Here is a 15,040-nt window from a genome sequence, read left to right as displayed (position 1 = left end):
AGGAATTGCCTGCCATAGTGGATCAGAGCTATGGTTCATCTAGCCAGGTATCCCATCTCTGAGAGCAGCCAGTACCAGATGCTACACAATATGGTGCAAGAAACCCCACATTAGGCAGGTGAATTTGGTTTCATCTGCAGACTCCCATCCCAGGGAATCTTTCCCTAGGCTTCAATGGCTCTCATCCTCCCCTAATCCTATATACAAGCAGATATGACATGAATCTATGTATATGGCAGCTCTGTACAAGACATCTTCCAATTTTGTTCATTTACTTAGCTACTATATTTGCTTACCAAGTAGTTCCATCAGTCAATGAAATTCCTTTTGCCACTTGATTAGCACTCACTAGAAAGGTCTTGCTTGTTCATTTTATTCCATTCCATTTTACCCCATCCTCTATTTTTAAGGGACAATGGTAGTTTTGTTCTCATCTTTCTAAATAGGCAATCTCACTTCTTTTTTTTTTTCTTGATTCTTTAAATTAAATCCAAACCAGTTCATACTTGGACAAAGTTTAAGTTTAAGAATATTAATGATAATCCTAAACTCTGATAATCCTAATGTGTTAGCATGGGAAAATTAAACAATGGGATACATTTCCATTATAGGACAGGTTAAATTAGAGACTAATTTCTAATATTGTTGATGGAGAATTGAATTCCTAATTATCCCTCCCACAGTGCTGTAAATGTGAAGATTTGATATGCTATCAATTGTAAATAACTGTAGATGTTTTATGGTATTATATGAAGCAGAATTAAACTACCATAAAGTTTCTGTGTGGTGATAATTGCAATTTAACTGCATGGTCATTACAAGATATTTTAATTAACACAATCAGCATACAAACTATGCATAACAGCATGCTGACTATATGACAATAGGGTTGACTGAACTGTGAGAATTGGAATTCTACCAGCTTTTGAGATTCCCCCAACCTTAAATATTCTGCAATATTTGTTTAAGCAAATTCAGTCCAAACACATGAAAACACTTTTTAATCTTGTTTAGTTTAATTTCTCTAGAAGATTTTAGCCCTCCTTTTTCCACATACCTGAGATATTTCATTCCCTCTTTGACATCTTCCCCCACAGATCTGTAAATCACCAACTCATCAGAGATCTTTCAGAGATCTAAATTCTGACTTTCCACTCTCTATCAGAGTACAGGGTTGGTTCTAGAGTCCTATTACTGGAGTGGGGTACAAGTGGGTGTTTTGCAGCTTTTGGATCTTGCTATTTAAAAAAACAAACAACATTCCAAGATTCCAGGGGCTAGTTATACTCCTGGAAAATGTTGGATTATAAGATTTTAAAAAAATAAAATGTAACTACCGTGTCAGTATTTTGCTATGTTGTGTAACGTTATATAGAGGATGAAGACTCTCCAATCTCCTGCTGTTCCACTGCTTAAAACGGTATAATTTTGTACATATTTTGGACTTTTTGATGATAATTTGAGGCCCTTTGAAGATTGTTTTGGAAGAGGGAAAATATTCCTTCCCCTCCCCCCGCCCCCAAACCCTCCTCCCCATAGTACCTAGCCTGCCAGGATATGTTTAAGGAAAATGGAATGCAGGCCTTTTGGTCTTAAAATCATATTACTTATATGCAAAATAGGCCGCTGGAGACATGAATTTTTCATGTGCACAACAGTTTAATGAAGCAACAGAGTGACAACAAGGAATGAGCTAGTGAGGAAAGGCAGTAGTAGATTCAGCGCACATGTAAAATTAATGGTTCAAAAATGACAGCCACCAGTGAACATTTAGAAAAGACAGATTGGATGCAGTGGACTGCATGATACGAGTATGCAAGTCTGAGTTTCTCAGATAACAAGCAAATAAGAAGTATTAACTTTATAGACAGACTCTGGTAGCAAGACTAGGGTTGTCAGATAGCCAGTTTTGGACCGGAATGCCTGGTCAAAAAGGGATCTTGGTGGCTCTGGTCCACACTGCTGACCGGGCCATTAAAAGTCTGGTTGGTGACCTAGCAGGGCTAGGGCAGGGCTTCCTGTCCCCTTCCTTTCCTTCCCTCTCTTATGAAATTGAGTGTTCATAAGAAATATATTTCTAAAATAATTCACATCTGATATTAGTCTTTCAGTAATACATTGGTGCACACAAGGTACAGGACCATGATCCAGTTAATACCTTCCCTAGTCTGTGACCCTTAGAATGGAGCTTCTCCTATTTAATATATATATATTGCCATGATTTGTACCTCAGTGATTAATAGGAATAATGAGATATAATGGTGAACAGATAGCCTCTTTCGTATAAAAGTTATAACATAGTGCCAAATATTACTAAATGAAAATGTGGGGTCATATTATTTGCACTGCTGTAGCACCTAGGAGCCTTAGTCAAGGACCCATTGTGCCAGGCACTGTACAAACACAGAACAAGCAAACAAAAAAAGCTAGTCTTTACCCTCAAGAAGTTTACAATCTAACTGTAAGACAAGAGACAACTGGTCGATAAAGATAAAGGGTCAAGGACAATATTGGCCAGTATGATAGGCAGTTATCACAGCATATGTATTGATATCTGTTTATGTCAGAGACAGATATATAAGTTTCTTGGTGTTAATAGAATTTATTATTTGAAATAGATGTAATTAAACTTACATTTTGCATGTCTCAATTATGGTGGCTGTTCAGAATGTGATATAGTAACTTCACTGAACATGCTACATTGATCCAATCATAAAGGAATCACAAAGTTTGTACACATTCCAAATTTTTACTTGATGTACATAATGGAAAAATAATATTAAGTTGCTGTCTCCAGCATTTAGCAGGTTCCTTAATTACTTTAACTATTCGTATAACACTGAAACTCCCAGATATGAATGTCTCTCTGGAAAACTGCAGTTAATTAAATACATATTGGTGAGTCCTGCCTTCTTGAGGACACTCTGGTATCTCATTCCTTCTTTGTGTCTCACCATTTCTATTTATAGTGGAAGCAGCTAATAACCTTGTTTGCTGAACTGGGTACATGAAATATGGATAATAGATTTGACCAGTCCCATACTAGTTGCAACTCTGGCCAACCTTCCTAGTATGGCCATGGGGTCTGGCCGTCATTCTTAATAAAATCAGAGCTAAAATCAAAGTTAAACTAAGAGATAGGGTATTGTACTATTCTAAACTGGTAGTATTATTTATTTATTTTCCCCCATATGCCTTTCTTATCTTTAGGTAAACAAGATATGTGGTCATCCTGTGAGAGAGCCAACATTGTCCCCGGGTTATTCTGATCAGAACAAAGATAATCAACGGATGAAGATGTCTGCAAGAGACAATGAAGAAACACTGGCCAACAGAAGAAAGTAAGACATTAGTTTTACAGCCAGAAAGAAAGAAGAAAGTAAGCCATTAATTTTACAACAGAATAGATTGTATTCAGTACAATGAAATGCATTAGTAGAGAATAAGAGATTGAAAGGAATGCGGCTTTACATTTCAATGGTACTACATGCTCTACTAAATTTTTAAAATATAGTCATTTTAGAAGACCTAGATTTTTGTTTACTGACATAATGGATGAATAAGCAGGGACATTTACTGTGGTTTAAAGCATTTAGAAGAATTGACAGTGCTGCTAAAACATCAACGGGGTGTGTGTGTGAGAGAGAATGAGTGAGAGAGCCTGCATAATGTAGTTAATTGGCATAGCAATGTAGATTACCAAATGTGTCAAAAAAGTGATTGTCCCTTTTATCAGTAGCCTATTTGTATGATGAGGCTAGTGCTGAATTGATCAGAAATAGGAGAGTGAATAGGTTTGTTCTCATATACTCTCCTTTCTAGTGCGCTAAATGCAGTTACTGAGCATCTAGGGCTAAATCTGGACGTCCTTATTCAGGCTATTTATGAGTATTGGGCTTATGCCTATGTAACACTAAGTTAAAATAAAGTAGAGACTTCAGGATTTGACCCTTAATTATGACTGATGCATAATTATTACTCCTCTTCCTCCTGCAAAGAGTAGCAATAGTATTGCAGTACCACCTACAGGCCAGTTAGGATATCAGAGTATCATAGGAGGAGCCCCATTGTGCATCGTTTTACACAAACACACAAAAACCCCCACAGCTCCTCCCCTAAAGAGCTTATAGTCTGTAAATGTAGCAGTAGGTAGATGGACAACCCCTACTACTGGCTGTGTTGTCTTGTGGGTTCATAAGAAGGAGACAGTGTCTGGAGTCTAAGGAGTAAGCTTTTATTAGAACTAAACTGTTACATAAGATGAAGAGGAGCCATATGGTCCTTGCTGCTTCCAAGCAGTTCTCACAAGCATGTGCTCTGTTCTTAAATATTCTTAACATTGGCATGCATACAGTGATGCTCCCCTTTGGTGTTATCTGGACTGGTGATATGCTAGGTCATTCCAGTCCTTGACTCTGGGAGCCAGCTTTAACCTGCACTGGTATGAAACCCCCACGCCTGGGCTGTTCATGCACAGCCTCTGGCATGTAAGCTCTCCCAGCTACTTGCAGCCAAATGACACTAGCCAATATCTCCAGTTCCAGACACAAGCCTAGGAACGTCCGTCTTGCATTGTCCAGTAATGCCCTCTGGATGCTGCAAGCTTATGAATTTGTCAATTTAACAAAGAAATTGATATGCATCAGGCTCGTTATCCCAAGGGGAGCCTCTGACATGCTTCAAACCAAACACACTGCTTCAGGTAGAATAAACAAACAGATTTATCAACTATAAAGATAGATTTTAAGTGATTATAAGTCAAAGCACAACAAATTAGATTTGGTCAAATGAAATAAAAGCAAAACGCATTCTAAGCTGATCTTAACACTTTCAATGCCCTTACAAACTTAGATGCTTCTCACCACAGGCTGGCTGGGTGCTCTTCAGCCAGGCTCTCCCCTTTGATCAGCAGTTCAGTCGCTTGGTATGGTGTCTGAAGACGCAGGTGGAAGAGAGAGAGAGAACATGGCAAATGTCTCTCCCTTTTATCATGTCCTTTCTTCCCTCTTAGCTTTGCCACCCCTCCTGCAGACTCAGGTGAGCATTCCTCATCAGAGTTCCAAACTGACCAAAGGAAGGGCGGGGTGACTCCCTTGAGAGTCTAACAGTATGTCTACACCAGCAAGTTTCTGCACACAAGTTATACCACTTTTATTAAAGCGATGGAATTAAACCTCTGTTGCGTGTCCATACTGTGCTCCTTGTGACGGTGGAGCTCATCCACATTAGCAGCTCTTGCAACAGTAAAGAGAGCAGTGCATTGTGGTAGCTATCCCACTGTGCAGCTGGACGCAAGGTGCTTTGGGAAGGGTTTGCAATGCCTCATGGGGAAGGCACGGCGTCACCTGATACAGGTTTCCCAATCCCATTGTTCCATGGCCAAGTGCCTTTCAACTGAAGTGTGGGGTAGGGCGGGGCAGAGTGTATGACAGGGAGTGTGTCTGTGTATGGGGAGACTCAGTGTGTTTTGGGGGACAGAGAGTATGTCAGCATGCTGTCTTGTAAGTTCAGACAGCAGCAGGAAGCAACCAGTCCTGAGGGAGGGTGCGGGGGAAACCCTGACATCAGCCTGTCTCGTTCCCCAGCTCTCTGCACAGCAATCTGTCTGTCTCTCTCTCTTTCCACACAAACACACACCTGCTTCTGTGTTCAGCAGCACAAGCATTCCACATTAATGGGTTGCTTTGTGTCCCAAAGAAGATCAGCACAGCATACAAGGGCTGTCAAAAACGGAGCTGTGAAAGGGGAGGGGCGCATATCTCCAAGGCAGCCGAGTTCAGAATAATGAGCATAGCTACCAGTGCTGGTGCACTGTCTACATTGGCACTTTACAGCGCTGAAACTTCCTGCGGTCAGGGGGGTGTTTTTTCAGATATTGAGTCTCCAGCGAGGTTGAAGTGTTCTCCAACTGGTTTTTGAAAGTTACAATTCTTGATGTCTGATTTGTGCCCATTTATTCTTTTGTGTAGAGACTGTCTGGTTTGGCCAATATGCATGGCAGAAGGGTATTGCTGGCACATATCACATTGGTAGGTGTGCAGGTGAACAAACCCATGATGGTGTGGCTGGTGTGGTTAGGTCCTATGATGATGTCCCTTGAATAGATACGTGGACAGAGTTGGCAATGGGGTTTGTTGCAGGGATTGGTTCCTGCGTTAGTGTTATTGTTGTGTGGTGTGTATTTGCTGATGAGTATTTGCTTCAGGTTGGGGGGTCCTGGACACTCGATAGCAGACTTAAAAGTAAAAAACTTCAAAAACAGACTCCAATGAGAAACTTTAGAACTGGGATTAATTTGCAAACTGGACACCATCAAATTAGGCCTGACTAAAGACTGGGAGTGGATGGGTCACTCAAAAAGTAATTTTCCTCTGCTGATACTTACACCTTCTTGTCAACTGTTGGAAATGGGCCACTTAACTCCATTGGCCGTGTTAGCACTACAAAAGTAATTTTCTCGCCCTTGGTATTCATCCTTTCTTGTCAACTGTTGAGAATAGGCCACTAATTGAATTGGCTCATTAGCACTGACTCCTCCCCCCCGCTTGGTAAGGCAACTCCCATCTTTTCATGTGCTTCATCTACTTCATAGATCTGATGAAGTGGGTTTTAGCCCAAGTAAGCTTATGCCCAAATAAATTTGTTAGGGTCTAAGGTGCTACAAGGACTCTGTTGTTTTTGCTATTGGGCTTGTTACCCAAAGAACAGACCCAGGGTCTCAGAATAGCCCTTCTATTGCTTGCTTCTGGATTCCCCAAATGTTAACCTATATTATCTCTTTCTGCAAGGTGAAAGGAGGGTGCCCACTCCAATGAAATTGACAAGGTTTGCCAGAGATTTCTCTATGCCTTTCAGGAAATCTTTCAGAACAAACTAGATCTGTTCTCCCTGGGGAGAAAATGGATACAGCCGTCCACTCAAAATGATACCTAGGCAGTTATTTTCCAAAACAAAGTGTTTTCTTTATTTAGTGTAACTAATCTTCCCTAGTACAGTTAATCTAAACCTGAGTTAAAACATGATCATAGCACAGGTATACAAGTTAAATACCCAAGACTGTAATGTCATACAGTTGGAAAGGCTCAAGTGATTATGTTCTGCACATGTTGATCAGTCATATGTAGGACACAGACAGCAATCTTAATAAACTCTAAGCTTTATACATAAGTAACATGAACATACCCACCACAGACACTCATCTTTATTATTCGAAGCATACACATTCGGTAACCATATTTCTATTCTATATACTATGACAGGCATGTTTGTGCTCCATAGTCGTCTTCCAGCTGCTATGTCTTAAGGATCCTTTTCTGTTCTGTCCCTGCATTCCATGGCTATTGCTGTCACTCTGTAGTTGCTTCTGCTGCTGCTTCTGATTTCTTTGCTCTTTTAGGTTTTCTCTGATCTCTTCTGTGTCATTTTCTTCTCCTGCTCTTATTTTGACTAACTTTTGCTTGCCTACTCTCTGCCTTATATAGAGTTTTTGGCCTGTTCTGATTGGCTTATTTTCAATCCTCTCATTAGCATATTTATCCTCCAATCACCTTCAGACCATCTCTGATTGGTCCATACTTATAGACCAATCATATCTGCTAAATCTATGGTGACCCTCACATGTTTTTGGATTGAGTATGCCTGACTGATCCTTCTCTACAGTTTTGGAGTGACCTTTACCTAACCTCAGCCCATATTTGCCCCGCAACACACCAGTCATAAGCTGAACTGCTTGGAATACAGACTGTCCTTGGCGGTGCCCCAACATTGATCGCACACTTAAAATTACCAGACTTTTAATAAAGATACTGGATTATGGCTTACTTCAACCAATCTGAACCCACTAACCCCTTTTTTGTCCTATGACTGCTGAGGTGTTAGCAGGCCACTTCACCTAGAATGGTCCCTTAGAATATGTGTTAACTACTTTATGCTAAACAATCTGTTCCTCTTTGTGACACTCTGAGTACCTTTCACAGACCTGAAGAAAAGCTCTGTGTAGCTTGAAAGTATGTCTCTTTCACCAGCAGAAGTTGGTTCCATAAAAGATATTACACCTCTACCCCGATAATAACGCGACCTGATATAACACACGTTCGCATATAGTGCAGTAACCCCGGAGCTCCAGCAGCGGGGCTCAGGCAGCACTTTAAAGGTCCCAGGGCTCCGGCTGCTGTGGGGAGCCCTGGGCCCTATAAATCACAGCTGGAGCCCTGCCGCCGCTACCCCGGAGCTGCAGCAGTGGGGCTTGGCTGTTGATTTAAAGGGCCCGGGCTCCCCGCAGAGGAGCTTTTAAAATCACCTCTGGAGCCATGCTGCTGCTACCCCAGGGCTCCGGCAGCAGGGCTCGGGTGTTGATTTAAAGGGCCTGAGGTTCCCCATGGCCGGAGCCTCGGGCTCTTTAAATCACCGCTGGAGCTCTACTGCCGCTACCCTGATATAATGGGATTTCAGCTATAACGCAGTTGGGATTTTTGGCTCCCAAGAACCGTGTTATATCGGGGTAGAGGTATACCTCGTCCACCTTGTGTCTCTAGATAAAAACATTGATTTTTAAATGACTGACTATATATATAAACTTTTATTTGTTTTAATTTCAAATGGATAGCACTTAATAGAACTTATTCTTCATACTCTTTTTAAGCATCATCTTGTTCAAACATACATTTGTAGCATAATTTTGTTGGTCTCCAACCACTGTGTAGAAGTTAACAGAGTGATGCTTGTTGGTTTGCAGGGCACTGAGTATTACATTGATGACTTTCTACGTATCTGTAGGTCGTAGATAATCCTACATATTGTGAAATGTTGAATCATAATAAATACTATATTTATAGTTTCACAGCAGATCTGGGTCTTCCATTGGGAGATTTTCATTACATTAGCAAATAGTTTATAAAAATGAATATCATAATCCAGTTACCTAATAGGGTTTTTTTTTAATTTCAGTACAGAATCATAGAATATTAGGGTTGGAAGGGACCTCAGGAGGTCATCTAGTCTAACCCCCTTCTCAAAGCAGGACCAATCCCCAGATTTTTACTCCAGTTCCCCAAATGGCCCCCTCAAGGATTGAACTCACAACCCTGGGTTTAGCAGGCTAATGCTCAAATCACTGAGTTATCCCTCCCCCAAATGTGTCTCCAGTTTTAGGCATCTTGACAATTATTTAAAATAAATACATAAAATAATACTCCAACAGCAAAACATGCCACAAAAATTGAAATAAATTATTCAAACCGTAATTTAAACAGCCAAAAAAATACCATCTCCACCCTAAACCTGTCTTACCCAAAACTTCATCTGCCCCATAAACCATAATCAATAGATAGTCTTTGTATAATAGTTTAAAGTCATTAAAGAGCTACTGGATATTCAGCACTTCTGAAAATCAGGCCACTTGTGTAGGTGGCTAAGTATTGGAGTTAGGAGCCTACCTTTAAATGCGTTTTTGGAAATGTTAGCTTACTCCTACACAGCTAATGTTGCCTCCCAGAGCAGCAGTCTGTGATTTGGTTTGACTTTCACTGACTGAGTAGTTTTTCTTTCAAGGCATGTCATATATCTAGAAAGTATGTTGACAAATTGATTAATAAATGAGAGCCAATAGACAGAGTGACAAAAAGTGGCAAATTCTTCGATTTCTTGTTACAATGTGTAGCAGTTTGATTGCTCATGATTATTAATTGATTGCTAATTATTTTACCTGTGTTTGTTTGGTTTTTTTGGTAGAGAATTTATGAAAAGTCTACGGCTGTACAAGACATTCTATGGAGGCCTGGCTGATCAGCTGTGTATCAATGAGTTAGCAGCTGCTGATGGGCTAGCATGTTGGAATGGTGAAGATGTTGTTAAAAGGTACTTTTTCACTCTGTGATCTATAAGAACACTTTTTAAAATATATCTTTCCATATTTATTTTTTCTCCAAAATTATTTCCAGATGGAGTAACATTAAATATTTGTATTTTGGTTAAGAGCCATTGCTGTAGGAAAATCTTCCCCTCTATCAAGCTTAAAATACTAAAATCTGTCCACGTCTTTGTTTTGAGAAAGTATGAAGCTTAGTGGTCCTCCAATGTTTTGAGCTACCCATTTCTACAGTTCACCTGGCTGGCATTTGTGTTGGCTATTGAGAAAAGGTAGGTTTAACATTTGCAAAATTAAGTCAGAAGCAGGGGAACAGGATTTTTGTTTTAGCGTGTGAAAGTTCAACGCTGGTATGTTTTAAATGCTCCCTCTAGTATTTACAGCATGGGAACAAACTTCAACCATTTATTTAAAACTTTATCTGACTGTAAGGAATAAAATAATCCTTAATGAATGTGGTTTCTCGTGAGAGGGCTAAACGTTAAGATACTAAGATAAACGGTTTTAAAGGTGAAACAAATAAGTGATTGAACAGTGGCTTGGGAGCAGTCATTCACTAGCAATGTTACAGAACTGATCTTAGCAAACTACTAAGCTCCTGGAAGTAAATCTGTGGAACTAATATACTTTATAGTTCACAAAGCAATGGCATTTTGGATGACAAGAAGGTTTTCAGGAAGCTATAGTTAATTCCTTGTGCGCTATTCGTTCAGTTCCCAAAACAGGCATAATTTTGAACAGGAATACTTGGGGGAGATTGGGACCGCAGCACTAGCTAATTCATTATAACTAATGTTTGTCAGTATCTTCTGTTTTTCATACCAAAATAGAGTGACATTTGCTTTTATCTATATATCCAAAGTCTATATGTGATGTCTCGTTCAGGTCACCCAGAATGGTGTTACCACTCTTCTTCAGCAAGAGTGAGCTTTGCTGTTGCTAAGCTGTGTGTCAGCATCCTAACACATGAGCATGTCTGTCTTGCCAGCAAACTCCTCAGGCCTCTGCCAGTCCCAACCTGCCTTGCAGGTAACACTCAGTGAGCCCCAATTCCTGCGTTCCCCAGATATGTCTTTCTACAGTGCCCAGGCCTCTCACTGGATGCTCAGAGACATTAAGTTGCTTGTCTCCAAAGAGATGGAGCACTCACCAACCTGTTAGCTCACCCTTCAGTTTAATACCAGAGCACTGAGAAGATTTTGTAATAAAATAAGCATACGTTTACTTAAATATTTGTTCTTTGTTAATAATAATAAGTAAGAACAGGAGACATGTTTATCGGTAAAACCACACAAATCACACTTTCTAGTGACTAAAACAACTTCAGCAAGTTACAGGCTTTGTCTAAGCAGGTTTCTCATCTATGATCAGTTCCAGCTACTCTTCATTTTTGGGTCAAAAGGGTCCACTTTTTATGAGCTCAAAGGGTGCTGCTTCCTACCTTTGTCCCCTATGTGATGGATGACAAAATGGCTTTCTCTTTCTGCATATATTTCCCAAAGTCTATTGTCTCTGTTTCAAGAGCCAGGAAGACTTCTTAGGGGCTGCAGGCTCCATCCCCTGCTGTGAGTGTTAAGTGGTCTTCCTCCCTCCATGTTTTTTAGCTTGGTGGCTTCATTTACCTTACGTGTAGATGTACTTTTCATTGTCCTCTGAGGTATTACCTGGTTCGTTTACGTTGGAAACACAGGAAAACAGGGGAAACAACATTCCTTTGTCTAGAACAGGCTGGGCTGCATACTTGCAAAATACCTTTTAATTTCCAGCACACAACTATAACCTTTTGTAGTACATCATGCAATAGTATAAATGACAAGTGTGTTGCCAGTTTGCGTATTATAACGGACATGACACCTTTTAGATATAGATTACGACAATGTGTGTTGGTGCAATATGTGTGTCAGGCCTGATGTAAGTTCTGGTATGCCCTCTGCCAGTTGTCAGTGAGGGGACCCCCCTCTCCGTCCCAGGTCACATTATAAGACAGCAGGAAGTCAGAGAGATAATTGATAATGTGTGGTATACTCTACAGTACTTGTATCTTTAAATATGTCGCAGAGGAGCATTAGGTTTAGCAGGGGGAAGTCTAGAAGGTGAAGGTTGTCAATACTTCTTAATGAACAAAGAGAGTTGATACTGGATCCCGGGCCTTATTCCACTAGGCTCTGGCACAGGACCTTGTAAGGGTTACCAAATATCCAGCACCCAGGGGTGCCTTAAGGCAGCCTGCCTGGGTCACTTCCTGCCACCCACTCTCTTGTCAAAATCTTGCAGTCTGTTGCACAGTAGTGAGAGGAAAGGTACCAACTGAACCTTCACCCCCTTGGGCTTGGCAAGCTTGTCCTTTCCAGGAGAAGGTTTCTACATTGCCCTTCCCTTTCCTCAGGAGTGATCAGGGTCAATCTCTTTCTCTGCCTTTTCTGGTTCCCTCTTAAGCTCTGCCTGCAGTTAGGCCACGGTCTGCAGATGCAGCTGGAGGCTGTAATTTGGGCACAGAGTTGCTCCTTAACCCCTTCAGTTCTAGCGCTGGGTTTATACATCCTGTCACACACCACTTTCTAGGAAACATGTACACACATGTTTAAGTTTACTTGCACGACTAGTCTCACTGCTTGCAGGAATGTGCTTGCAGGATTGAAGCGTAAGAGCTCATTAAAGTCAATTGGAGTTTTCTCTCAAATCTTCACAAAAATCATCTTTGCTAGATTATAAATATTTGACTTCTCTGTCTCAGGTTCCATCCCAACTCTGCTTCCTGTGTCCTTTGTCCTCACTTGCTCTTCAAATGAAGTATAAGCAATTCAATGAAATTTATGAATATGGATGAAAATGTTGTACTACTTAAAGATTTACCAGTGGCTGAATGTATGATGTCATTACTTTATACTGCTTATTGTTTTACCCTTAATATTACTTACACATCTCTTTCCTCCCCCCCAATGTAATCAAGTATTATGATACACATTTACTATTACATTTTAAATGAAATATGAATAGATCCTTTAGTTCTTCTTCGAGTGCTTGCTCATATCCATTCCAGTTAGGTGTGGGCGCGCTGCGTGCACGTTCGTCGGAAGATTTTTACCCTAGCAACACTCGGTGGGTCGGCAGGGTGCCCCCTGGAGAGGCACCGCTATGGTGCCGGATATATACCCCTGCCGACCCAGCCGCCCTTCAGTTCCTTCTTACCGCCCGCGTCGGTCGTTGGAACAGTGGAGCGCAGCTTAGCTGACCTCTGCTTCCCTAGCTACTCGTAGTTCTTGTGTATATTGTTATATAGTTATAATCCTTTTATATATATATTTATATATACTTATGCGTTTTTTTTGTTTTGTTTTGTTTTGTTTTTTCTTTACTAGCATAGTTAGTTTATAATAGTTAGCAGGGTTCGGGGAGTAGCCCCTTCCCTGCAACCGGTGCTGGAGCCCATGCCGGCTCACCGGTTCTTAGACCGTGCTTGGCCAACTTCAGGCCGTTGCTGACAGGAGATCACACGACTCCTGTTTACAGTGCCTCGGGGGATCGCATTTCACAGCTAAGTGCCCCATTTGCAAGGCGTTTAAGCCGAGAACAAAATGGAGCGGCACTTTCATTTCCCCTCCACCTTCTGCACTGAGCGCTGGCTCACTCGGCGGCCCGAAGCGCCTCCTCGCCGCCATTGCCACCTGGAGTTGATTCGGCACCAGTTTCCTGTCTCTCTCAGGTCGAGGAAGCCCACGACTCCTCCTTGGTATGCCTACGCCCCCGGCGCACGCCGTGGTTTTGAGGCTCCCTGCTCCTGAATGCTTTGTGCCAACTGCACCGGCAGCCAGAGGGCCTCGTTTCAAATCGGATCGCCCGCAGACAACCAGCACTGATGAGGTCGCACTGTTGATTCGGTCTCGCAGGGCCGTTGAATCAGTGCCTGCCTGCTTCCGTGCTAACGGCAGCGGCAGCCAGAGAGCTCAACTAAGTCGGATCGCCCGGCACAACACCTGCCGAAGCACTGACAACGTCGGCAACCGTTGATTCCCGGTCCCACCAAGGCCGTCGAATCCAGTGCCTGACGCTCCCGTGCAACATCGGGTCGAGTCCCGCTCCTAGCTCATGCAATGCACGTCGGAGAGAGCCTTCTCACCGGATCGCCAGGCAACCGACACCTCCGGGCACTGCGACATTTGGGACGTCGATCCGATCCCAGAGGGCCTTTGAATCCGTGCCTGACAGCTCTCCATATGGCACTGTGGCAAGCTTACTGTTCCCTCCGCACCGGAGACATTCTAACTGGCGCGGGATCTCATTGCCATGAAGAGAGAGGCCTGCCTGAACCCCCGTCCCTGCCGGTGCAGGTAATCAGTCTCCTGGCAAACGTCCTTGATACAACATCCTCGTCGCAGCATGCAGAGCGGCACTGTCATGATCACGGTCCTAGAGCCACTCCAGGTCCCGTCGGCGCTCCCCCGCTCCCGACGGCCACTATGCAGTCCCAATGCTGTTCCCTCGGCACCCGTGCTTCGCATGCAACCGGTCGTTGGTTTGATTTGGTTCCGTTCCACCGACCCGATAATCTCACACCGTCCTGAGCCCTCCCACCCAGCACCTCTAAGGCACTGTGACTCCGTAGCCGCTCCTGACCTCTAGATCTTGGTCACCCTCCCTGGCGCGCTCTGGTGCAGGTCGGATCTCGTTCCAGGTCCGTGTGCCTTCCGAGTCGGCGGTGTGCAGTGGGAAGGTTCTGCATAGCGTCAGGGACTCTGCCTGTTTTCAGCACCGTCCATGGCCATCCGGACACCCATCATGTCTTCCCCTGCGGCACTTTATGTTCGGACCGCGATTTGGTGTGCCCACCAACAACCTGAGAGCCATCAGGACCTCCTTGGAGGTAGCACTCATTGCGGACCTCAGGGCAGGAGTCCCGGAGGTAGGGACCGGTAGTGACATCTATCGCGGTTGCCCCACAGAGGGGCCCTAGCGTTTTTTCGGACCATCCAGGCGAATGCCGATACTCTATGGAGGGTACAACTACTTGTCTGTCCATCCTCCTCCCTGCTCACTAGTCATTCAGTTGGTTAAGGAAAAGGGAACGGCATGGCCAACAGGCGCCAGCCCCAAAATCGAAGGGGGCTAGGCGAATGACCCTACTCAGCCGCAGGGTGTATTCTGCAAGGGCCTTATAGCCCTGCGTGGCAAATCAAT

General features: G+C 42.9%; 1 protein-coding gene across 2 annotated transcripts in view; it reads left to right on the top strand.

Moving 5' to 3' along the window:
- The window catches only part of GPC5 (glypican 5), a 1,062,966-nt gene that overhangs the window by 260,044 nt on the left and 787,882 nt on the right, over positions 1–15,040 (top strand). For both annotated transcript variants that reach the window (XM_075061528.1, XM_075061527.1), the window contains exons 4-5: positions 3,211–3,341; positions 9,730–9,855. In XM_075061528.1, the coding sequence (XP_074917629.1) occupies positions 3,211–3,341; positions 9,730–9,855 (257 nt within the window). The remainder of the gene's footprint in view (positions 1–3,210; positions 3,342–9,729; positions 9,856–15,040) is intronic.

Source organism: Chelonoidis abingdonii, chromosome 1 (genome assembly GCF_003597395.2).
Source record: "Chelonoidis abingdonii isolate Lonesome George chromosome 1, CheloAbing_2.0, whole genome shotgun sequence".
Taxonomy (NCBI): domain Eukaryota; kingdom Metazoa; phylum Chordata; order Testudines; family Testudinidae; genus Chelonoidis; species Chelonoidis abingdonii.
Note: the sequence above shows the minus strand (reverse complement) of the source record. Positions and strands in the feature narration are given on the sequence as shown.